Consider the following 27,181-nt stretch of genomic DNA (forward strand, 5'->3'; position numbering starts at 1 on the left):
CTTATCACTGAGCAGTGCTGCCGCTACTACTTCAATCGAAGTATTTTGCTTCATTTTCACAAAATTTACTTCTTCACTCCTTCTTCCAAAAATCTGCTTCACTTTTTGTTCTGTTTCAAATTTTAAAATTTTTCCCCACATTACCTAATTGTTTGTCCTATTCCTTTAATTACGATGAACATAGCGGTTTTAATCATTGAATTATTAACCAATGTGGACCAATTTTTGCATAGTTGTTAGAGACCATATACTTACACCATGTACCAAATTTCAGGATGAAATTTGGTTCTCTTAGAGGCTCCGCAAGCCAAATCGGGGGATCAGTTTATATGGGGGCTATATATAATTATGGACCGATGTGGACCAATTTTTGCATGGTTTTTAGAGATCATATGCTGAAACCATGTACCAAATTTCAGCTGGATCGGATGAAATTTGCTTCTCTTAGAGTCCCCGCAAGCCAAATTTGGGGGTCCGTTTATATGGGGGCTATACGTAAAAGTGGACCGATATGGCCCATTTGCAATACCATCCGACCTACATCAATAAAAAATACTTGTGCCAAGTTTCAAGTCGATAGCTTGTTTCGTTCGGAAGTTAGCGTGATTTCAACAGGCGGACGGACGTGCTCAGATCGACTCAGAATTTCACCACGACCCAGAATATATATACTTTATGGGGTCTTAGAGCAATATTTCGATGTGTTGCAAACGGAATGACAAAGTTAATATACCCCCTCCTATGGTGGAGGGTTTAATAAAATGAATTCTATTGTTTTGTTTTCAAAAATGTATGCTACTTCAATTTTATTCAATCTACTCCACTTTTTTCCAAAATCTACTTCACTCAATTTTTCACTTGCGGCAGCACTGTCACTGAGTGCTGCCCGCTTCCATGTTAAGCTCAATGACAAGAGACCTCCTTTTTATAGCCGAGTCCGAACGGCGGCCCACATTCCAGTGAAACCACTTATGTTATGTTAGAGAAGCTTTGAAACACTCAGAAATGTCCCAGCATTACTGAGGTGGGATAATCCACCGCTGAAAATCTTTTTGGTGTTCGGTCGTAGCAGGAATCGAACCCACGAACTTGTGTATGCAAGGCGGGCATGCTAACCCTTGCACCACGGTGACTCCCTTCGATAGGTAAGGATCATTAAATTCCTTCGACCATCTCTTAATGAAACCCAGTGTGGACATAGCCCTCGAAACACTTGACTCAACATGAGAATCGAACTTCAGTCTGCGATCAAATAACACACCTAAATCAATAAAGTGTTGACCGTCCTCTAATTTAACGTTGTCATTATAGTATTCCCTCAATAAAGCATTGGACCTGAAGAAGGCCATCTTCTTGCATTTGCGAAAGTTGAGACATATTCCATTAATGCCACACCAGCGGACAACCTCGTCTAAATCGCCCTGTAATCGACAAGAATCAACCGTCGCACCAATCGACGAAAATAATTGCACATCATCCGCATACATTAATATACTTGAGTGATGGATAACCGATGGCAAATCGTCGAGATAAAGAGCGAAGAGTACTGGTCCGATATGGCTTCCCTGGGGAACACCAGATGTAACCGATATCTTACGAGATGGTTGGCCCTTAAACATTATGCCATACACCTTATCTATCCTAAGTACACATATCGCAGATAATACATGTTTAGAAATCTAAATTCATACAATAATCTCCGTATTGGGACGTTGCTTTGTAATTGCAGCCAAATCATTTCATTATCGCTGAGGAATCGCAATTGCTTTATTTCACGACTTCGTAATTTGATTGAATTTAAATTTACGTAAATATTTCTTTTGTTGTATTCAAAAATATTAAATTTTGGTTTGCTCCGGAGTCGCTGTAATCTCACAAATATAACAATTGAAATTAGATTTTATTTGTACATTGCAAGAAATACATTGATTTTTTTATTAATATAATAATTTGATATTCGTTTTCAAGAATTCTTATATGATTATTGTGTAAGTTTTCTACGTTAATCTACTTGATTTCCAAGTGAAACCTTCTACTCCAACTCTGTAAGAGATCATTCTTCAATGGTTCGACCAGTGGGCATCTTCGTTTCATATTTTGAGTTGGCTATATGGAGTATAGACTAAAGAAGATCTGATTTCTTGTTTTCTACAACTAGAATGATATCACGTGGTCGGAGGTTATCATTATCAACGGATCGGAGTACTTGTTTTATCATTAGGTTTTAAAGCTCAATAAAACTAAATGCTATCATTGACGTAGGTTTGTGTGTCGGTAGATTATTTCCAGTATAAAGATATTGTAGTTCCATATGCAGGTATTCCGAATGAGATCCATGTATCATTGTACAACAGTTGTTTGCATTCTTTCACAATGGAAGCTTATGAGTTTGCTATTATATTGATTTAAGTACGTCCTGGAGCACTGGGTACGTACTTTTCGGAAGGTTGATATTGCCATTGAGCACAAATTTCCTCCTGTTCAGTTTCATTGTATCCAGCTCTGAAAGATTCAAATTTATATATGTCATAGCACATGCGATATTTGGAAATGTTCAATAATGGTTGCAAAGAAAAAGGCCAAATAAAACAAAAAAACGTGTATACATTTACATCTTTATTTAAAATATAAGAATACTGATAAAACTTAAAAATAATGAACTATGTCTAATAGAAAATATGACAATACTGACAAAACAATGGTAGTCATAGCTAAATGGAAATTTCAGAAAAGTATTAAAATTATTTTAATGGCACAACGTCCTTCCATGCAGGACTTCCAATCGTACATACTATAATAATAATAATAAAACTAAAACAATATTAGATGAATGGAAACAATATTGTCTGGTATGGTTTAATGAATTTTATATTTTTTTTAAATATAACTCCTTTCCTTTCATCGTATCTAAATTCAAGTGATTTGTTTTTGAAATTTCAGCGCTTCGAATAGTATGCAGTATATAATGATATATAGATTTTATATCGCTTGTGTAGCCGATTTATGGTTAGTAAGCAAGCCCAAATGGTATGATTTTTGTCTTTTTATCTATAAGGCCGGTATACACCTCTAGCGAAAAATTTCATTCCCATAAGAAATTCATTGCTATTTATGCTAACGAAATTTTCGGTACAGTTCAATTTCGTGAGCTGGTACGCACCTCTAATGAAAATAACAGGGTTGTCGAAAGCATATTTTGGCAGCAAACATTTAATTTATTACAATCATTGTGTGCGTAAAAATTTTTAAAAGGTCTGTAAATAATAAACAATTTATTTGAGGAATATTTGGAACATATATTAACAATTTTTAAAAGCGATTAGCTGGTTTAAAATTTGTGTACACAGCCCTGTTTTTTTGTTGTAGACTTAAATAAATTTTTGCTACCGAAAATTTCGCTAGAGGTGCATACCGGCCTATAAATGAAAAATGTTTATTACTTTCTGCTAAAACAGCAGAAATTCAGATGGACATTGTCTGCTATTTATACCCTGCGCCACACTGTGGACCAAGGTACTATAGGTTAGTACATATGTTTGCAACACCCAGAAGGAGACGAGATAGACATATTGTGTATTTGATGATAATGCTCAGGGTCGGCCCCTGAGTCTATCTAGACGTATATCTGTGAACATATTTTTGTGATTAAACTCGCGGGTTTGCAGGGTTGGTAAAAATCAGTTCCTATTTAGATATATGTGTATGGTAATCAGGGTTGTCAGAAGTAGTGGAAATTCCCTGCATGCGTAGCATTTTGCACACGCATTTTTGCATTTTAAAAGGGATTGTAGTAGAGTGATAAAAAACGGGTTTTTTTGAAAGTCGGTTCCTGTCGGTTCTAAAAAACCGAACCATTTCCATAACCGGCATAACCGGTTCAACCGGTTTTTTCTCCAAAAGTACAAAAACGCTTAATGATGGAAAAACGCCTCAATGTTTTAACATTGAGGCGTTTACAACGAGTACGAGTAGATAAACATTGAGGTGGTAACAACGAGTACGAGTAGATAAACATTAAAATATTGGATTTTTTATTTATTGGTTCCATTTTCTTTTTGTGAATATTTCTGAAATGTTATATTCAATACGGTTTTAAAGAGTCTCGACAACTAAAAATCGGTTTTATACAAAACCGACAATCGGTGCAAAACGAAAAACCGGTCCACCGGTTTTCACCGACCGGTCTTGATCACTCTAGATTGTAGGCGGTTGGTAAAATCAGAAGTAGGAGAAATTCTCTACATGTAGTTTTTATACCCTTCACCACTACTGTGGTACAGGTTATAATAAGTTTGTGCATTTGTATGTAACACCAAGTATACCGATCGGCTTAGAATTAAATTCAGAGTCGATTTAGCGATGTTCGTCCGTCCGTTGATGTATTTTTGTGTACAAAGTCCAGCTCGCAGTTTCAGTCCGATCGTCCTCAAATTTGTCATAGGGTCCGTTTTCGGCTCAAAGACGATCCCTATTGATTTTGGAATAAATCGGTTCAGATTGAGATATAGCTGTCATATATAATTATAACCGATCTGGTCCGAAATGACGTATTTATCAACCTATCTTCTTCAAATTTTGTATAATCGAATATTTTATGAGTTTCTTAAATTTTGCAAAATATCAGTCAAATCGGTTCAGATTCAGATATAGCTCTATAGCTTTCGCCCGATTTACTTTCCTATGGCCTCATAGGCCAATCTTTTGTTCCGATTTACGTGAAATTTTGCACCGGGAGTAGAATTAACATTATAAACATCCACACCGGATTTGGTTGAAATCGGTTCAGATTTAGATATAGCTCGCATATATAGCTTTCGTCCGATTTAAACTCCTACGTGCCCAGATGCCAATCTTTTGTTCCGATTTATGTGAAATTTTGCATTATAAATATGCACATCGAATTTCATTGTAATCGGTTCAGATTTAGATATAGCTCCCATATATAGCTTTCGCTATGGCTTATGGCATCAGAGGCCAAAGTTTTACCCCGAGTTACGTAAAATTTTGCATTATAAATATGCACACCGAATTTGGTTGAAATCGGCTCAGATTTAGATATAGCTCCCATATTTATCTGTCTTCCGATTTACAGATATGACCACCGTATATCAAAATTTTCCTCCGATTTACTTAAAATTGTGAACAGGGAGTGGAAATAACATTTTTACTATACATGCCAAATTTAGTTGAAATTGGTTCTGATTTAGATATATCTACCGTGCCACCGTGGTGCAATGGTTAGCATGCCCGCCTTGCATACACAAGGTCGTGGGATCGATTCCTGCTTCGACCGAACACCAAAAAGTTTTTCAGCGGTGGATTATCCCACCTCAGTAATGCTGGTGACATTTCTGAGGGTTTCAAAGCTTCTCTAAGTGGTTTCACTGCAATGTGGAACGCCGTTCGGACTCGGCTATAAAAAGGAGGTCCCTTATCATTGAGCTTAACATGGAATCGGGCAGCACTCAGTGATAAGAGAGAAGTTCACCAATGTGGTATCACAATGGACTGAATAGTCTAAGTGAGCCTGATACATCGGGCTGCCACATAACCTAACCTAACCTAACCGTGTATCTACCAGAGATCAAAATTTCACACCGATTTACTTTAAGTTTTGCACAGACAGTAGAACTAACATTCTTGCAATACATGCCAAATTTGGTTAAAATCGGTTCAGATTTAGATATAACTCTTATATATATCTTTCGCCCGATTTAGATTCATATGGCAACGGAGGCCCAAGTTTCATTTCGAAAATTTTGATGTTAAGCACTGAGATTTCAATTAAAATTTTAGCAATGTGTGCCAAATTTTATCAAAATCGGCTCAGAATTAGACAAAGCCCACATATATATGTTATGTTCTTCCGATTTTAACAAATATGGCCAAAATAACATACTCATATGTTCATTGTAAAATCGTCACTGTTAAGTCGAAAACTCGCAAAAGTAATTGAAATTTCCATATACTCTAATTCGTATATATCGACCTATAAATCATAAATGAAGATTTGCGAAATTTTATGTAATTTAAATATTTCCAATATTTTTTTACTAACATTGTGGTCCGTCCCCGTCATTAACCAATTTGAATTTTGAGTCTAGACATTTTGTAAAAGTTTAAAAAAATTCTCAAAATCGGTTCATATTAAAATATTTATATATAGGAAAATAAACCTTTATATAGCTCCTAACAAATTTGAAGGTGTTGAGATGTTGGTATACATAGTGGTGAAGGGTATAATATAGTCGGCCCGAAGAGTATAATATAGTCCGCCCGACTTTCTACCTTGGTAACTATGTCAACAAGTAAAATTGTCGCATCAGCGACAGAGAAAATGCAAATTTCTAGTACGATTCGTTTCGTAATAACATAAAAATATAATAAAAAACGCGGTGATATATATTATATTAACGAGGTTAAGTAATTAAATTTCTCTCTCTCCCTCTCTGGGAAATAAGTAACTCAGTAACATACTTTTAAAATTACTACCAGAGTTTCTGTAAACATTTCAATAAATTCATTAACTAGACCTCAACAATATTTCCATTCATACCAAAGATCATAGGGTAAAGAAAATGGAAAATCAAACGATTTACTTGTCGTTTATGCGTTTAGTCCGACAAATTAAAATACAAATAAAAATAAATTAAGAGCAGGAAATAACTTGGGACAAGCGGTTTTATAATTAAATTTATAATTACAAATAAACCCATCTTCTTTACTCTATAGCCTTTGATCCATAGGTTTACATTTGTGTTATGCCATTAAATAATACTGAAAACAATGAGGATGTTCCCCCTATTTCGATAAGTCAATATATGTAAATGAAAATATGAATCAAAATGGCAACGCCATATCTATGATATAAGATATCAGTCTTGAAGTACTCCAAATCCAACCCTGTTTTGGTACTCCTAGTACCAAAAATTGTTATTCGGAGTAAATTGTTGATATTTTGGTGTCGGCCGATTGTATGAGCCGTAGTAATAATTTGAATTGGCTGGTAAATCTCGGCTAACGGGCGAATACAAACTCTCCCATACAACCCTAGGCCTTCGGACAATTTCTCGAAACAAGTTTCGAGCTGCTAACCCCACTGAAGCCAATTTGACACCAACACGTCGTGAAACATTTTTCACATGCAGTTTCGCATTGTAAAAGGGATTGTAGGCAGGTGATGATTGACGAACGGAACGTCCCATTGCATAGGGATTCTCATTATAGGAAGGTATTTGGTTAATAAGCCCATAGGGTCGAGAAAGTATTCTTTGTATTAGATTGCCAGCTCTAGGCGGCACATACAAATCGGCCGAATGAAATTCAATATCACATTGATTCGTTCTGTAATGGAAATCGTCAAACCTTTGATGGATCGAACAAGGGCTACGTTCTTGGAAGCAAGTGACCTGGACAACATTGTAGAAGATTGCACCTAAGGTATTTGCTGTTTCTGAAGTGAAAACATCGAAAACAAGGAAAATTAGGCAATGGATTAACAAAATTTTGAATTGAATACCTGTGTTGAGAGATTGCAAGCATCGACGCAAACGAGCATCACAATCGCAATGAGATCGTGTAAATGTTCCAGTATTACATAATCCACGACGGCACTCGCCCACATTTAGGACATTGGGACAATGATCATGCTCACGACAACATCGATCCTCATCCTCATGTGCGCCTAAATCGTTGAAGTCCGTTGCTGTGTTACCTGTAAATAAAATCGAATTTCAGAGGGCAATTCATAGCATTGGAGGCTTGCTATACCTACCCGGTCCACACCATTTGGTCCCTGGATATATGAAACCTAAACCGCCACGAAATTCTCTACCATGGGATCCAGAGTCCTTGCACACGTCTTCCAATTCCATGACTGATTCCCTGGGAACTTGACGGATTCTCCTCTGGTCAGCTTGCAGTAACATTCGCTGAATGTCGCCTCTATAAAAATTGTATAAGTATTCGTTTTTTATAAACTCTTGGACGGGTTTAAATTACCGATCAGTATGCATTTTACAAAAGGGATAGCGTGACGATAACTCCACCATTACAGTCATTGTCATATCGGATATAAGAACTGCTGACCCAGCTACCGGGCTTAAGGGCATCGTCACAAATAAAGCCACCGTCAATACCAGAGGGAAAATTTTAATGGACATTCTGCAAAAAAAAGAAGAAGAATTTTTACTTATTTATTAGTAATCCTAGAATTACAAGAAATACTTCTTATAATTTAAAGAGCTAGTTATGTATGCTTGACAAAAACGTTTGGTAGTTAGGTAAGATTAGGTAAGTGGTAGCCGGATACTTCAGGCTCACTCAGACTATTCAGTCCATTGTGATACCACAGTCTTATCTCTTATCACCGAGTGCTGTCCGATTCGATGTTTATCTCAATGACAAGGGACCTCTGTTCTATAGCCGAGTCCGAACGGCGTTCCACATAGTTCCCAAGATTAATCATAAAACAATTTTTTTGTGAAGAGCCTGAGATGGAACTAAAGGTTCTATTAAACAGCAGCATACCAATCAATAATTTAATATACATGCCCGCAAAAATGAATGAATTTGCAAATAGCTACTGTCAAACAAAAGTCAAAAAATCAAACTGCGATCCGCGGAACGATCGAGCGCAAATTGAAAATATAGATGGAACTAATGACAATCGTTCCTTTTAGTGAACCGTTCATTGGATCTAGTTCGTTCCGAAACGATACAAGACTAGTGAGCATGAGACTTTAAAAGTAGTTCGTGCGTGAGTACTGGTTTTCATTTCGTGAATGTGCCTGAGTGTGAGTGGCTACGTTTTGATTCGTAAATGTGTGTAAGTGTGAGTGAAATTTCGCCCACGAGCACACCTCTATTAAATACCCTTCAGTTTTTTTGGTGCCAATTGAACCCTTTTTCCAAGCAATTGGAATTTTATACCGGTCATGGGACTGGTTGTATTTAGCCAATTGGTAGCCACTTCATGAATTTGTCTCTAGACCACAATGAACCTATCCCCTAACCGGTTCAAATGTCTCTATCACAGGGTTAATTAACACATTTCTGGCCCTTTTGCATCTATAACAGGGACAGTTCTATTTTTAGATTTTTTTCAGTTATATTTTCCCTACATTTGTTCATTTTCTACCAATATCACAAACATTTAAATTGACGTTTCAACGCTGGGTGTTCAATGGCGTTTGTGGCTGAATGCGTTAAGGCGTTTTGTTATGCTGCCAGTAAACCCAGGTTCAAAACCTGGCCGGAGCGAAAAAGTTTTTCAAATTGTAAAAATTAGATAAAATAACATAAGACAAATAAAAAAACATTGATAGAAATAAGAAGCAAAATTGGTGGAAAATTTTGTTTTTTTAGAACTGTCTCTCTAACATGTCTATTTGAACTGGTTAATTGGTGGGTTGAAAACAACCGGTTAAAGGATTGGTTTGTGGGGGTCAATTGACCCTTCCTATGACAACCCCATGTTAATTTCACCGGTCACCTAACCAGTTAAAGGACCTGTACCGGCTATAAAGGACAGGTGAATCGACCTGTTTGGGACCAGTCCCAAGAACTGAAGGGATACCCTTTAACATGGGGTTGTCAAAGGAAGGGTCAATTGACCCGGTTGTTTTCAACCCACCAATTAACCAGTTCAAATAGACATGTTAGAGAGACAGTTCTAAAAAACAAATTTTTCCACCAATTTTGCTTCTTATTTCTATCAATGTTTTTTTTTATTTGTCTTATGTTATTTTATCTAATTTTTACAATTTGAAAAACTTTTTCGCTCCGGCCAGGTTTTGAACCTGGGTTTACTGGCAGCATAACAGAACGCCTTAACGCATTCAGCCACATACGCCATTGAACGCCCAGCGTTGAAACGTCAATTTAAATGTTTGTGATATTGGTAGAAAATGAACAAATGTAGGGAAAATATAACTGAAAAAAAAATCTAAAAATAGAACTGTCCCTGTTATAGATGCAAAAGGGCCAGAAATGTGTTAATTAACCATGTGATAAAGACATTTGAACCGGTTAGGGGATGGGTTCATTGTGGTCTAGAGACAAATTCATGAAGTGGCTACCAATTGGCTAAATACAACCAGTCCCATGACCGGTATAAAATTCCAATTGCTTGGAAAAAGGGGTCAATTGGCACCAAAAAAACTGAAGGGATAACACCCAAGTTCTTCGATGTCTTAACTTGGTAAATATTGGTTTTGTTAATCCTTAGTACGATTTCATTTTCCAATACGAATTTTGACTTTGCTATAACAAGAAATTTCGATTTTTTGGGGTCGAGGATGAAAAACTTCATGAAGTACTTCTTTAGTCGATTCAACGGTAACCGAAGGAAGATTCTGAATATCACGAATAGTCGAAATTAAATTGAGCGATGAAATCAAAAGCAAAAGGTCGACTTTAAAAATTACTTTTTGAAGTTTGATGATTGAATTGTAATCCGAATCGACTTTCGACTTATACCAAGGCAATGATTGAAATTCGACATTTTGCCATTTTACTATACAGAAAAAAATTGTTTTCTGATTCAATCACGGTATTAATTGATCCAATTAATTTTTTAATTGAAATGTCTTCAAGAACGAAAATGATAATATCAATCACAGCTTTAATTGAGCATAAAAAAACTTGATTAAAAAATTAATAATTTCATTAGACCTTTATTGATAGGTCGAAAACCTTTGTTGTTAGTACCTATCTCATTTAATATCATAATTTATTATGGTTTTAAATTCTATAATAATTAACTAATTTGAATTAAGTTTTTAATTGTTGACGGCAAAACTCAGTTAACTTTTTAATTTAAAAAGTAACTATTTTCAATAACTTTCTTAACTGACTTAGGGTTTTTAGTTGGATTAAAAAATCATAGTTTCAAATAAATTTTTAATTAAAAACTAATAAAATTCTATTATTTTTTACGGTCACACTGGGCAAATATTTGTTAATAAATAACAGGGCTATGGAGTGGGAGTCGGAGTCATAAAAAGTTTGCTCGACCCCGAATCCGGAATCGTAACTTATGAAATATTTACACAAATTTGATTTCATTGAATCCTTTCATCTATCAATGATTTTAATTGCGCTACAATTTCAATGTTTCTAGAGGGTTAGACTAGAAGAAGGGCTGAATCGATCAACACCATAAAAAATATCGATTAAAATTGTCAATTAAATGTTTTCAATTTTAATTTATTTTCACTAACACCTTGGGTTATTTTATAATATTTAATTTAAATAAATTAAACTTAAATTTAATAAGTTATTTTCTTCTGCATTTGACTTCCCCAGTTTTCACGAAAAGAGTTTATCTATGTGTCGGTACCGCTATACTTAACGCTGATTAAGCATGCAAAACCTTTGGCAAAACACATCATAGGTTTATCGCGTAAAAAGAGATAAAAACAAGTAAGGAAAGTCTAAAGTCGGGCGGGGCCGACTATATTATACCCTGCACCACTTTGTAGATCTAAATTTTTGATACCATATCACATCCGTCAAATGTATACAAAATCTATAGACTCAAATTTAAGTTGACTAATGCACTAGGGTGGAACACAATTTTAGTAAAAAAATATTGGAAACATTTAACTCTGAAGCAATTTGAAGGAAACTTCGCAAAAGTTTATTTACGATTTATCGCTCGTATATATGTATTAGAAGTTTAGGAAAATTAGAGTCATTTTTACAACTTTTGGACTAAGCAGTGGCGATTTAACAAGGAAAATGTTGGTATTTTGGCCATTTTTGTCGAAATCAGAAAAAACATATATATGGGAGCTATATATAATCTGAACCGATTTCAATCAAATTTGGCACACATGACTATATTACTAATTGTACTCCTAGTGCAAAATTTCAACCAAATTGGGCCAAAACTCTGGCTTTTGGGGCCATAAAAGTCCATATCGGGCGAAAAATATGTATGGAAGCTATATCTAAATCTGAACCGATTTCAATCAAATTTGGCACACATGACTATACTACCAATTGTACTCCTTGTGCAAAATTTCAAGCTAATCGGGATAAAACTCTGGCTTCTGGGTCCATATAAGTGCATATCGGATAAAAGATATATATGAGAGCTATATCGAAATCTGAATCGATTTTAACCAAATTTGGCACGCATAGCTACAATGCTAAATCTACTCCCTGTGCAAAATTTCAACCAAATTGGGCCAAAACTCTGGCTTTTAGGACCATATTAGTCCATATCGGGCGAAAGATATATATGGGAGCTATATCTAAATCTGAACCGATTTCAATAAAATTTTGCACACTCGACTATACTACTAATTGTACTCCTAGTGCAAAATTTAAACCAAATTCGGCCAAAAATCTGGCTTCTGGGGCCATATAAGTCCATATCGGGCGAAAGATATATATGGGAGCTATATCTAAATCTGAACCGATTTCAATAAAATTTTGCACACTTGACTATACGACTAAGTGTTATGTTTGTACAAAATTTCAAGCAAATCGGTATAAAACTCTGGCTGCTGGGTCCATATTAGTGCATATCGGGCGAAAGATATATATGGGAGCTATATCTAAATCTGAACCGATTTCTTCCAAAATCAATAGGGTTCTATTCTGACCCAAATTAGGAGCATGCGCCAAATTTGAAGGCGATTGGACTTAAATTGCGACCTAGACTTTGATCACAAAAATGTATTCACAGACAGACGGACGGACGGACAGACGGAAATGGTTATATCGACTCAGGGACCCACTCTGATCGTTATTGCCAAAGACACCATGTGTCTATCTCATCTCCTTCTGGGTGTTACAAACATATGCACTAACTTATAATACCCTGTTCCACAGTGTGGCGCAGGGTATAATTAGAAATATTCATTTACTTTTTTAACTTTATTTTTTAAATAACTTGAGGCACGTTACTTGACATATTTGTAAACGATCAATCCAAAATTCTGTTATACGATCAACTTTCAGCTCCTTGTTTATCGAAACACGACCTGATTTTTATCACCTACAACGTTCAAGTAAACTCTCCTAAATCACAATATACATATCAGGACTTAAAAAACATAAACTACGAAAAATTTGAGGATGAGATTTTCAAAATTGAATTGGATTATATATACTATGACCTCAGTAGATGGACAAGCAATTTTCCTAGAGAATAATATTGAACAATTATATAAAAGTACTGTGAAGCTAAACATCAAAACTATTAAAAACTGCAATAGCCCGTGGTTCAGACCGTACAAAACAGTTGAATACAGAACAAGATCTTGCTTATCAACGATGAAAACGATTTAAACTGGATGACATGAAAGAACATTTTCGAAGTAAACGAAAAAAAGTGAATGAATCATTTCAACAATGCAGTCAGTGAAAAAAAAAAAAACAATACGAGAAATTGGTATTGGGAGGTCAGAAAACACTATTCAAGTGAACGTGGATGTAGATGAAATTAACATACCTATACCTATGACACAATTCATCCCAAGCCATTACAATTTTCTTTATGACAAGAATATGGATTCTTTTGATAAACATGAATTTAACCAAATTACAGAGCTGGAATAGCTGGAAAAATTTAAAAATAATTCCTATATCAAAACCCAATGGAGAACTACGACCTATAGCAATTCTATCCTTCTTATCAAATGTTTTAGAAATATTACTGCATCGCCAAATAAGTTCTTTTATACATAAACACAAATTATTGACACCAAGCAAATATGGATTTCGAGCTCAACGTAGCTGTACTAAAGCGCTACTAGATGTCAGCTAGATCATTCAAAGGCGTTCGATCCAATCTTATTTGACCAACAGATATCAATCAGCCTTTGTAATGAATTCCCGATCAGAACCACTTTGAGGTACTCGGGGTGTACCTCAAGGATTTGCAAAGAGTCCATCAATGGTCATGCGCAAATGACTTAAGCTTAAATCCATCGAAGTCAAAGTGCATTTTAATAAAAAAAGTCACCGAAAATCAGTGTTGACATAATTCGAACGAAAGAATCGACATTGTTGAAAATGCCAAAAACCTCGTTATATTTTTCAATTCGTCGCTTACATGGTCCACTCATATTGGGAATATAATTGAATCAGCTTACAATAACCTGCGCGTTCTTTGGAATACACAATATTATACACCACAAAAAACTCGAACCTTGATTGTGAAGTCTTACATAATGCCTACCATACTGTATGGATGCGAGCTTTTTATCAAACGCTGACGCAAACAACAAGCAAAAACTCAATCTTGTGTTTAATAACATAACGTGGTATGTCTATGACTTGAGGAAATGTGATCACATATCTGCTTTCAAAACTAAAATATATGGTGTGTCCTTAGAAACCCTTTAAAAAGTAAAGCCTTATGTTCAGGGCTGCCAATTTTGCCGATTTTTTACTCAAAAAATAGCAAATGCCGATTTTCCGATTTTTGCCCCAAAATGAAGATATTAACTCCGTTCAAGAACTTTTACTGTAAGTCTTCGAAATTGCAAGTTTTTGCTAGAAATGGAGCTATACAGGAGCTATACTTCATTTCACACCTAAATTATTACTGCTAAAATTAAGTCCATTATTAAAAAAAGGATACCGCTCAAATAGTGTAGGTAAATAGCCAAATTTGTAAAAATAAGACAATATTTATATATGTATGAGCTATATCTAAATTTTAGTTAGATCGAGTTATACTTTAAAATTAGAGTAAGGTTGGCTAATAATAAGGATATTATGGTCAAATTTGAGCAAACTGGGCTATACATATATATGGGAGTTATATCCAAATCTGAATCTATTTCGATAAAATGTTGCGTACTTTAGGGTGCTTAAAAATTACATTGTGTTCACTTTGAAAACCATCGGTTAGTAAATAAATTTCCAGAAATCGGGTGGTATATATACCCGGGGCTATATCTAAATTTGCACGCACAGAAAAAACATGTTTAGACATGGTTGCCGCATCCATTTATTGCTTATCTAGAGTATATAATTGTCGCGAAAACCATGTATTTTGTATTTTTAAAAATAATTTTTGAGTGAAGAAAAATATATGTTGGCAATAAGCATTTAAATGGTTCTCAAATGCCGCAAACATTTTCTATTATTTAAATGATAGAATTTGAGACCATTACATGGTCGGGAAAATCACGTACCTGACCATTCAATTTTTTTTACTTTTTTGCAGAGCAAAAAGTATGTCTAGAACCATAAAGACCATGTACATTGTTTTCGTGAACATTTAATTTTTTAATTTTTTTTTGCAGCGAAAAGAATTTTAGAAAAACACACGATTTTTATTTTGCGCATCAGTCGTGTGTTGATTGCTTGGAATAGACGGAGAATACGGAATTATTGTGTTTTGTGTTAATTTATTTATTCAGATGTGAACACAAAAAAGGGAAGTGTAATTGAAAAAATGTACCTGTTTTTGTTCTGCATTTTGCTATATGGTATAATTTATTTTTATTTGCAGTTACATGATGTCTGTGTTTGTACATTTGATGGGCACGAAGCAATTACAACTGTAATTGCATCTTCATTTGAGGTAAAACGCTTACCAGCAAGGATTTTTTTAGATTTGGGAACAAGTAAAAGTCACTGGGAGCTAAATCAGGAGAATAAGGTGGGTGGTCAAGCAACTCGTACTTTAATTCGTTGATTTTAGACATTGTTAAAACACTATTGTGCGCTGGTGCGTTGTATTGGTGAAAAATTATTTTTATACCCTCCATCATAGGATGGGGGTATATTAACTTTGTCATTCCGTTTGTAACACATCGAAATATTGCTCTAAGACCCCATAAAGTATATATATTCTGGGTCGTGGTGAAATTCTGAGTCGATCTGAGCCTGTCCGTCCGTCCGTCTGTTGAAATCACGCTAACTTCCGAACGAAACAAGCTATCGACTTGAAACTTGGCACAAGTAGTTGTTATCGATGTAGGTCGGATGGTATTGAAAATAGGCCATATCGGTCCACTTTTACGTATAACCCCCATATAAAGGGACCCTCAGATTTGGCTTGTGGAGCCTCTAACAGAAGCATATTTAATCCGATCCGGCTGAAATTTGGTATATGGTGTTGGTATATGGTATCTAACAACCGTGCAAAAATTGGTCCACATTGGTCCATAATTATATATAGTCCCCATATAAACCGATCTCCAGATTTGGCTTGCGGAGCCTAAAAGAGAAGCAAATTTCATCCGATCCGGCTGAAATTTGGTACATGGTCTTGGTATATGGTCTCTAATAGTCATGCAAAAATTGGTCCACATCGGTCCATAATTATATATAGACCCCATATAAACCGATCTCCAGATTTGGCTTGCGAAGCCTCAAAGAGGAGCAAATTGCATCCGATCCGGCTGAAATTTAGTACATGGTATTGGTATGTAGTCTCTAACAACCGTGCAAAAATTGGTCCACATCGGTCCATAATTATATATGGCGCCCATATAAACCGATCCCCAGATTTGGTTTGCGGAGCCTCAAAGAGAAGCAAATTTCATCCGATCCGGCTGAAATTTGGTACATGATGTTGGTATATGGTCTCTAACAACCATCCACATCGGTCCACATCGGTTCATAATTATATATAGCCCCCATATAAACCGATCCCCAGATTTGGCTTGCGAAGTCTCCAAGAGAAGCAAATTTCATCCAATCCGGTTGTAATTTGGAACATGGTGTTAGTATATGATCTTTAACAACCGTGCCAGAATTGGTCCATATCGGTCCATAATTATATATAGCCCCCATATAAAACATTCTCCAGATTTGACCTCCGGAGCCTCTTAGAGGAGCAAAATTCATCCGATCCGGTTCAAATTAGGCACGTGGTGTTAGTATATGGTCGCTAACAACCATACCAAAATTGGTCCAATCACACAAAAATTGGTCCATATCGGTTCATAATCATGGTTGCCACTAGAGCCAAAAATAATCTACCAAAATTTTATTTCTATAGAAAATTTTGTCAAAATTTTATTTCTATAGAAAATTTTGTCAAAATTTTATTTCTATAGAAAATTTTGTTCAAATTTTATTCGGTTCATAATCATGGTTGCCACTCGAGCCAAAAATAATCTACCAAGATTTTATTTCTATAGAAAATTTTGTCAAAAGTTTATTTCTATAGAAAATTTTGTTAAAATTTTATTTCTGTAGAAATTTTTGTCAAAATTTTCTTTCTATAGAAAATTTTGTCAAAATTTTTATTTCTATAAAAAATTTTGTGAAAATATTATTTCTATAGAAAATTTCGTTAAATTTTATTTCTGTAGAAAATTTTGTCAAAATTTTATGTCTACTTTGTCAAACTGAATTATATACGTTCTTTTTTGATTTAATATATACCACGTATGGACTTACATACAATTTAGAAGATGGTGTTAGGAGGTTTTAAGATACCTTGCCATCGGCAAGCGTTACCGCAACTTAAGTAATTCGATTGTGGATGGCAGTGTTTAGATGAAGTTTCTACGCAATCCATGATGGAGGGTACATAAGCTTCGGCCTGGCCGAACTTACGGCCGTATATACTTGTTTTGTGTTGTAAGCCAGGACGTTTTTCTCGAATTTAAACATTTAATTGATCCAAAAGATTGCAATAGTACTCTGAATTTATTGTTTTACCCTTTTGCAGATAGTCAATCAATAAAAGACCTTTGAAGTCCCAAAAAACCGTTGCCATTGGGGCACTTCCTCCAGCTTCAGTCCATTGTTTGGATTGTTCTTTTGCCTCTGGAGTATAGTGGTGGATCCATGTCTCATCAACAGTTATGAAACAACGCTTAAAATCTGTTTTATTTCGCTTAAAGCGATCCAAACAAGCTTGAGAAATGTTCATTCTTATGCGTTTTTGATCGACTGTTAACAAATGCGGCACCCATCTTGCAGAAAGTAGTTCTTCATGCAAAATTAAATGAACTCGATCATTTGAGATGTCCATGATATTAGCAATTTCACGCACTTTTATTCGTCGATCATTTAATACCATATCATGCAATTTGGCTACAATTTCTGTTGTTGTTGTTGCTGTTTTTGGACGTCCACCACGTGGCTCATCTTGTACGACCACGTTTAAATTCAGCAACCCAATTTTTTACTGTTGCATATGAAGGAGCACTTTCACCTAACACATTCACCATATCATTATGGTCCCGATAAACCTTTTTTATGTAAATATTTAATGACAGCACGCATTTATAATTTTTCCATTGAAAAAAAATTGCGGATGCGTCTGTTTTGAACACCTTTTTCTATATGAAGGAGTTGCCAGTTCGAAACAAAATTTAACATGTGTTCATAACAGTGATGGAAGTTTCCAAAACACTTAACTTTTTTCTGTTTATATCGCGCTTTTTGTGCTAGGCTAAGAAGTTTCCGAACTTCCCTCGTATGTTAGGTAGGATATGGTATCATATGCACTGAAAAAAATATTGTCGTGAGGTCAAAGATTTCATGTCTTTAAAATACGAATGCAAATTTTGCTTAGCATAGAAGACGCATTCCTCGGATACAAAGTTTTTTCCTTGTCCAAAAGTCGAAAAACTTTTCAATGCAGTCGTATTGTCCTTATAATTAAGTGATTTCACTTAAAAATGGGTATCATAACATGAAAGAAAAAATGTTTGGGCTTAGGTCAACTTGACTTTAGTCATTCAGAAAAATTCTTTAAATTTAATGAAATTGTCTTTAAATTTGTTGACTTTTTTCATCTTGACTACAAAGCAAAAAATCGTTCAAAAATAGGACATGTTTTCAACACTTTATTTTAAAGACGTTTTTACTTGAAACATAGCATTATTTATATTGGAAGTAGAGTCTGAACTTTTTTCATCTTGACTACAAAGCAAAAAAACGAAAAACGAAAAAATAAAATTTGCTTCCTAGGAGCAAGTACACAAAACCCAAATTTAAAAGAGAATTGTGTCTTAAAAGTATCCTTACTTGTATTCTCCGCTTCTTTCGCTCGGAATCAATATCAAAATTTTTAAAGTAAAGACAAAATCTTTGGAACCGGGCATGCGTAGTCGGATGCGCCCTAATTTAGTTCATCTTACTTGTTTTCTTTTATTTTTACGACAAAGAAGCCTAATATAAATATCTCAAATTGTAATAATAAATCAAAAAACACCATCCGGGTGTTATTTTCATAAATTTAATATACTTTTACAAATGAATATCAAAGATCTATTGCTGAAAGGAATTTCTTCCGCTAAACCTATAATTGGTTGTCAACGGTTTTATTGCGGAAATTGGTGGTAAGTTATGAAAAATTCGAATACAAGGCGAATTATGTGGAATTTTCGAAAGTTTCTCAATTCATTTTGAATTAAGAGGAAAGTTCTTGCGTGTTACAAGGATCAAGAAGAGGAGATCACATGGAAGAGTGATTCAAAAGCAACAGCGACGAATTAAAACGCCGCAACGTTTAATTAGAAGTCAAAGAGAAAATTTTCTGAAAGACTGTGATCCGGAGGAAAGCAATCTAAAAAAATCATTGGAGCAATTTATATTCAACTCAGGCGACCAGATACGAAAGATCTATTTGGAAAGAAGCCCGACTGAGGCAATGTTTACTGGAAAACGTACTGAGAAAATAGATCAAGAAGTGCAAACAATCGAGATGGCATCGAAGAAATCTAAATTGAAAAGTTCTCTTACACAAACAGAGTGTGCAACTCTTCAATCTGCCGGGAATCAAATATTGAAACCAAGTCCATGTCCGAGAAGTGCTAAACTAAGTATTGATTCTATTAACGTACTTCCATCTGCAGCTAAGAGTTGGTTATCCACATCATGTCAGACCGAAAATAATTCCCATTCAGTGACAACACAATGCATATACTTTTCGGACTCGAAATATAGCCAAACTAAAGGATTGATGATGACTTCAATTGGATTACAAGTTGAGAATGATATTCGTGGGAGTGGCCAATTCGAATGGGATACGAAACAAAATTTCGATGACGGTGCATTGATATTTATGTTGAATGAAATCGGAGAACTCGTTGTCAATCAAAATAGATTATTGACAGATAATGTCACGCGTTTGAATCAAATATATCATTTGACAAATTTACCTAAATCTGAGATTTCTAAAGGAATTGGGAGGTAAGAACAGATTAGGTATAGCGTGATTGAGAGTAATCCTTTGTCAGCCTTTCAGGATCAGATTTAAATGGGGAAGTACTAAAAAAAGACCAAAGTGTTGTATGATTATGTAATGGCCTGTGAAAGAAGTTGTGTTGTCTTATATTTTAAGACAATGATCATTTAAAGAATATCCGATAATGTTTGGTGTATTACGAGCTGACTATTCTATAAATTTTATCCCCATAATTCCATAATTTTCACAAAATTTCGAATGTCTTATTGGCTTCGAAGTAAATATGTGAAATTGTAACATATCTAGTTCGAAATCTCAAAATGCGCATTATTCATATCAGTGATTGATATAATGAAAACTACTGTGGTTTTGGAAATGTTTTTATAAAATAGGACAAAAATAACATATTTAAAAAATTTTAAAGATTATATTGTTTCATTTTCAATGGTATTATCATGATACTATGACCCTTGGTATGTATAGAATTTTCTAGATTTTCCAATGAACCTACGCTGAAAAAATATTGACTTAAAATGAAAGATTATGCAACCTAAATTTTAGGACATACAATTTGCACAATACTGCACAAATTTCTTTAAAACAAAGAAACTATAATTAAAAGAAAGAGCTTTAAACATTTTCTTCTATAATTTTAGGCCACGATCTTTGAAATTCGCGTCCGTTCGTCGTCAGTTTTGAAGAAAGGTAAACTTTTCTTAATGTAAAGAAAAACTTTTTAAAGAAATAATCTTAAATTAGCTGAGATATTGAATATTAGAATTAAAAATAAAACAGCTTCAAATATAGTCTAATAGTTGTTTTGAGAATTTTGCATCTTTGGTTAATTTGTTTTATGAAATTAAGAAATTATTTTTACTTTATCTGTCATAATTTGCATTTTTGCTGGCGTTTATTTATAAATGAATACCTTTGTTAATATATCGAAAAAAAAAAAACAAAAAAAAAAAACAAATGAAATCTGTATACCAGTTTTAATTTTATCAATACCAAAACCCTTAAGCTAAGGTGAACATCTTATCACAATGGGGGTTAGTATTTTTAGTTTTAGTATTATTATAGTTAAGTCGGTTACCATCTGTAATAGCTACATATGTTTTACTGTGATATTAGTTTAAGTTAATTATTTTTGCAATTACTAAGTATGTGTTTTATGTCGAATTATAGTAATTTCGTAATAATTGACGTATTTGTTTGCAAATGTATTTGACGATAAATTGAATGTAAGTGAAACTTATACGGAAATCAATAGAATGTATGTGAAAATGTACTGTATTTCCTTATTATATTGTTGCCAGATCCAATAAAAAAATCATCCCTGATGAAGCTGGAAGAAATCCCAGCGAAACGTTGGATGAAAATAATGGAATAATTCAATATTTGTTTTATTCGCATTCAAAAATGACCTTGAAAGCCCAGAGAAAATACATACAGAGAAAACAATAATTAGAAAAAGGTCGATAAACAAAATAATCTTGTAAAACAAATTAATTGTTTGAAATACTTTTTTTTTAATAGACATAGTCTTAGTCTTAATTTATCAATTAATTTTTAATTAAAATTTTTAAATTTTTCAATCATTGACTTACTTAATGTTTCTATCTTGATTAAAAAGTTAACTATGTCAATTAATTTATTAATTGAAAAATTTTCAACAATTTATTGAATTTTTGGTATATTCATAATGCCAAAGGTCTTATAAAATTATACCCAATTTTGAAGGAAACTTTTTAACAACAATTTGTAAGATTGAACCCCATGTATCCAAATAATAAAGGCGAAATGAAGCTAGCATATTTTAAACGAATAAAAATGTATTTAGACCTATATAAAGCAAAATTTCTTCTTTTTGATGTAAGCAAGTGTCCAGCAAAACAATTTGGAGTTTTCTCATGCCATTACTTTTAAAGTACATCCAAAAATGCTCTTCTGGAGATGGACTTAATTTACAATACACAAGAAGTTATTTTGATGTGATACATAAATTTTTTTGCTTTTGACAGTCTTAGGAAACTTCCAAAAATATTTGGAAGTTTACCGATCCCTCTCTCGCCAGACTTAGTATTTACGATAAAATATTGGATAGTATTATTCAAAAAAGCTTTACATAGAGATAAAAGTCGAAAATGTTAAAAAGAATTTTAACATTTTCAAGAAGTCCTTCCCAATTTTTTTAAATTAAATCCGAAATACTAAAATAGCACCACGTCTGAAGAACTAATTTGAAACCCATGCAGTGGATGCTTAAAAAGATTACTTAAAAAATTAATTGATACTATTATTTTTGTAATTGATTTCAATTTAAAAATTTGTTGAATTAAATTTGTTAAATTAAATTACTAATTGAATATTTTTTAAAACTTAATTCAAATTTTAATTGGAAAAAATTTCGTGAAAAATTTTTATGTGTAGTAGCAATCACAGTTCTAATTTGACATAAGAAAGGCTTTATTAAAAAATTAATTGATCGCATTAGCAAATTGATTAATTGATTCAATTAAAAATTTTATTGATGTTGATTGCAAAACAAAAAACTTTTTTTAAGCGTAACTATTTTCAATTACATTCTTAACTGACTTAGTGTTTTTAGTTTGATTAAAACATTGATTGTTTGAAATAAATTTTTAATTAAAAATTAAAAAAAAAAAATCCAACACTTTTTAACTTACTTAGTCTTCCGAGATTGATTGAGTTAATTGTATCAATTATTTTTTTAATTAAAGATTTAAAAATGTTCAATCATTGACTTAATTAAGATAATGTTTCTACCTTGATTAAAAAGACAATTGTATCAATAAATTTTTTAATTGATATTGTTGTTTTTGATCTCAGCTTAAAGCCATGCATTGACTAAACTACAAGTGTAGCTTAACCAACAGAGGAAAAGTATGCTTGTCAAATTTATTTGGGCAAAGCCCTATAGACTGCAATATGGTTGGATGTACAGCTGTTTCGGAATTACCACATTCCTCATCAGCATCCTCTACTTGCAGCAAAACTATCAACCAATTATCAGAATAAATTCGGGTAATTCACTCAACCCAAAGTGAACTACACTTGAACCTCCCGAAAAAAGGGTTTGATACACACAAAAATTTTTTTCTCTGATTCAATCACCAAATTAATTGATCCAATTAATTTTTTAATTGAAATGTCTTCAATCACGAAAATGATAGTATCAATCACAGTTTTAATTGGGCATAGAAAAAATTCTTGATTAAAAAATTAATTGATTTTTTTCAGCAAAATTCAATTAATTTTTTAATTGATTCAATTAAAAATTTAATTGATGTTGATTGCAAAATGCAATTAATTTATTAATTAAAAAAGGTAACTATTTTTAATTACTTAGTTAGATTGGCTTAGAGTTTCTATTTGGATTAACAAATGATTGTTTGAAATACATTTTTAATTAAAAAAGTAAAAAAAATCAGCACTTTTTTTAACTGAATTAGTCTTCCGAATTTGATTAAAAAGTTAATTGTATCAATTAATTTTTTAATTAAACATTTTAAAAATTTCAATCATTGACTTAATTAACTCAATGTTTCTATCATGATTAAAAAGTTTATTGTATCAATTAATTTATTAATTGAAAAAATTTTCAACTTCAATTAACTTTTTAATTGGAAATATTTTGGTGATATTTTTTTCTGTGTAGTCGGCTACTGCCTAAACAAATTTGCCAGCATATCTCTTTTCCTTTGCCAAACTCAAATCATCGATTTGAATGTATTTGGCTGGCTTTGTTTTTGAGCGTGCTTCCTCTATATTCGTTTTGTTTGTTATTGTTGGCTTCTCTTCAATCGTTATTGTTGTTTTTGATCTCAGCTTAAAGCCATGCATTGACTAAAAAAAAAATTTTTAATTGAAAAATATTCAGCTTTTTAATTGAAATATTTTGGTGGTACTTCTTTGTGTAGATCTATTTGTGTCTGTTTGGGCTGTAAATTAAGGATGTCCCCAAATTTCATGCATAAACATCTAAGAACATTGGATGAAGTTTTCTCGTGAGCATAGAAACTTTTGTCCCTATGAATGTATGGCTACCAGAGAATTGATTTCACAACTTCAGTCGGTCCATCCGTTTCCTGTTCGCGTAATAGAGTTCGAAAATATTGTCAGATTTGTACAAAGAAACTTAATATCGACCGACCGATATTAAGTTTCTTTGTGTATTCAAAATAACATAAAATTTCTAATTTCTTGCAAACCTTATGGAAATTGCAGCTTGTAAAGAGTGGGGTGTCTATATAGGTGCTATATTAAAACCTGAACTTATTTGAATGATATCCGATACACTGGTCGCTGTAGAGTCAAATCGTGAGGTCAAATAAACGGGAAATCCGTTTAGAGTGTAGGCACGTTATTACATGCTGCACTCTAAACGAATTGCTCATTTTCGCATGGAGGTAACTTAGATTATATGGTTATGTTAGGTTAAGTTAGGTTAGACTATTCAGTCCATTGTGATACCACATTAACTAAAAGTACCTATTACATATGGGCATTTTTAGTTTTAACCGCTGAACCTTCTCGATTATTTTCTTCTGGTGAACCAACCAGAGTTTTACTATTTGTTATAAGGAGTAGGCAATTTCAAATCAAGTAAAACATAAATGGTTCTATACTGTATAAATGGTTCTATACTATACTGTACAAAAAATACTTACATTACAAAAAAAAACGAAGGTTAGCATTTACTTTTAACGAAAAGGCACTCGTAAATACAAAAATTGTAAAAAAGAAATACGAAATAAACCGTTCTAAAACAAGTGTACAGTACAAATTCTATATTGTCAAAAACTAAGTATTTTCAGTAGGTTTACAACGTTTCTGACGTATGGTAAAATACGTCGTAAATGTATGTCACAGAAAAGAGAGTGGTTGGAATTATGTTGTAGTATGAACATTCTACATTTAGACATAAATATAGGTTGTTTACACCAATTTTCTGTATTCACATGTATTTGGTGGGATTTTCAACAGATTTTCAGTCGTGCCACAAGATAAATGGTTGTGACAATCAAATCTACCTCTTTCGAATAATTTTCAGTCAAATTGGTTGATACGACTAACCGTTGGGAAATTTCTTAATTATCATTTAGTAGCCACCATTATCACATAGAATTCACAGCCGAATGGCATTTGATTTTTAAATGTCATTTGTGTCAATAAAATTAATTGAATTAAAAAGTGTATTTTTTCGAACTTTTAAATCGAAGCAACAAATTGGGCCAACACTGTCGATTATTATCAACTATTCACCATGAATGGGACAGCAACACATTATAATTGATTTAAGAAGAGGATGTTTCATGCGAATAATGGTTGGATTCGAAATATTTCCGAATTTCTAGCATATAAACTTGAAGGTTGTGTTTCAGCTTGGATCCGAACGTTTGTAAGAATTAAAATCGCAGACAAGTTGAGATAAAAAGAAAGGCAAGTCAAGATATTTGATGAATTGTTGGTTTTTGAACAACATTTGGGTAAAATGTTTATTCTTTCTTGACATTTGACGTTTCCCCATCGAACCAACATATATATTGGGGCTATATTTAAATTTGGATCCAATTTGCCACACATTTCGAAACTATGGCATCTGTGACGATTCGTTTTAAAAATTGGCATGCATACCTATAACGCTAAGTCTACTCTTTGTGCAAAATTTCACGTAAACCGGAGTAAAACTTTGGCGTCTGTGTTCATATGGGTGTAAACCTGTCGAAAGGTATATTTGGGAGCTATATCTAGATCTGAACCGATTTCAGTGAGATCTTTTTACTAAGCTATGAGGTATAATTATCGTACGTGTCATTGTCACCTAATGGGAATGAATTTGTTATATGGGACTACCAATATCATATATCGATATTTTTCGTTTATATACATGTATTCTATAATTATAAGTTTTATTACATGTATGACATCATTTAACAAAATGGCATAACAATAAAATATTTGATCTATATAAAATCTGAACTTCTTTCATTAAAAGTTTGGATGTGATTAGCGTTATTTAAATAGCAGGACCATTTTTTCATAACTGCTAACTGATAGTAGCTGCAACTGCCATATGCAGGTTGGCAATGAATTCGATTCATTGCCAATCTGTATTCTTTGTGTGGCAATAAAATTTGCTGCGGCTAAAACTCGGACACTTGTGAGGTTTGATTTGAAAGAAAACATTTTTCTTCTTTGGGTAATAATAATAGATGTGACATTTGGGAAATATTTCAAATGACATTCGGTTGTGAATACTGTTACGAAAATTATTTAAGTTGGTCTTGTCAATAGAATTCAAACCAAATATTTTAGAATAGATATATTTTCTTGGTTCAACTAATTGTCTTGTATCACAAACGAAATTCTATTGAAATTGTCGCCAAATGATAATAAGCATGAAAACACGAATCCATTTAAAGGAAATAGATTGACACAACTATCAGAATCACAGCCGATTTCCAACTAATTTGTTCTCTGTGTGTAGTGAACGCAACTATAGTTATGATCTCACCAAAAATGTTATAATCTCGTACAAATCGAATCGAAAACTCCATAAATATACATTTCGCATGCAAAAAAAGCATGCATTACTAATGAGTAGCAACTATTTCGCCTGAGCTGCATATCGCGTTTAAAATCGAAATTTTACAGTTTAGTCAAATATGCGAAACACTCATCTACCCAGATAGCGTATCGTTGAATAAGAAAAACACCTCAATACGTCATCACATTATGGTCAAAAATTATTCGTAAAACCCGCTTACCGGCACGCACGCATTTCAAAATGAAAGCGAAATTAAAAACAAAATAAAAAACTATTCAAATTAATTCCACTCAATGCCAGATTGTGCTGATGCCGGTGGGGGAGAGGTTTAAAATAACAGTCTTTTGACGAATATATCGACAGATAACGCAGATCAATGGTACATTGACCATTTATGGAGATTTGTTTTGATTTTTTTTCATGCATATATTCGGAAGGTTTTGTTGTTGTATATATAGTTTTTTTTTTTTGATTATTTGTTTTGTTTT

General features: G+C 33.4%; 2 protein-coding genes across 4 annotated transcripts in view; one reads left to right on the plus strand and one right to left on the minus strand.

Annotated features, from left to right (window-relative positions):
- Positions 1-1,881: 1,881 nt before the first annotated feature.
- The window catches only part of LOC142229105 (acidic phospholipase A2 PA4-like), a 131,330-nt gene continuing 106,030 nt past the window's right edge, over positions 1,882-27,181 (minus strand). The window contains exons 2-6 of the mRNA XM_075299647.1: positions 8,002-8,163; positions 7,775-7,944; positions 7,520-7,714; positions 7,366-7,453; positions 1,882-2,502 (exon numbers count right to left, since the gene is read on the minus strand). Of these exons, the coding sequence (XP_075155762.1) occupies positions 2,406-2,502; positions 7,366-7,453; positions 7,520-7,714; positions 7,775-7,944; positions 8,002-8,162 (711 nt within the window). The 5' untranslated portion in view covers position 8,163 and the 3' untranslated portion in view covers positions 1,882-2,405. The remainder of the gene's footprint in view (positions 2,503-7,365; positions 7,454-7,519; positions 7,715-7,774; positions 7,945-8,001; positions 8,164-27,181) is intronic.
- On the plus strand, positions 19,155-20,511 carry LOC142229640 (uncharacterized). Of its 3 annotated transcripts, none has more exons than XM_075300221.1 (3): positions 19,155-19,274; positions 19,327-20,127; positions 20,175-20,511. In XM_075300221.1, exons 1-3 carry the CDS (start codon positions 19,189-19,191, stop codon positions 20,230-20,232), a joined length of 945 nt encoding a protein of 314 aa, XP_075156336.1. In that variant the 5' UTR covers positions 19,155-19,188; the 3' UTR covers positions 20,233-20,511. The 3 variants fall into 3 exon arrangements, with proteins under 3 accessions (XP_075156336.1, XP_075156337.1, XP_075156338.1); XM_075300222.1 differs by having other exon boundaries at positions 20,183-20,511; XM_075300223.1 differs by having other exon boundaries at positions 20,189-20,511.

Source organism: Haematobia irritans, chromosome 3 (genome assembly GCF_050003625.1).
Source record: "Haematobia irritans isolate KBUSLIRL chromosome 3, ASM5000362v1, whole genome shotgun sequence".
Lineage (NCBI taxonomy): Eukaryota > Metazoa > Arthropoda > Insecta > Diptera > Muscidae > Haematobia > Haematobia irritans.

Excerpts from the sequence above, each read along its gene's own strand:
- LOC142229640 (XM_075300221.1), top strand. The coding sequence starts at position 19,189 with ATGAATATCAAAGATCTATTGCTGAAAGGAATTTCTTCCGCTAAACCT. Across the intron at positions 19,275-19,326 it reads TTTTATTGCGGAAATTGGTG|TTTCTCAATTCATTTTGAAT; the intron begins GTAAGTTATGAA and ends AATTTTCGAAAG. Across the intron at positions 20,128-20,174 it reads ATTTCTAAAGGAATTGGGAG|CCTTTCAGGATCAGATTTAA; the intron begins GTAAGAACAGAT and ends ATCCTTTGTCAG.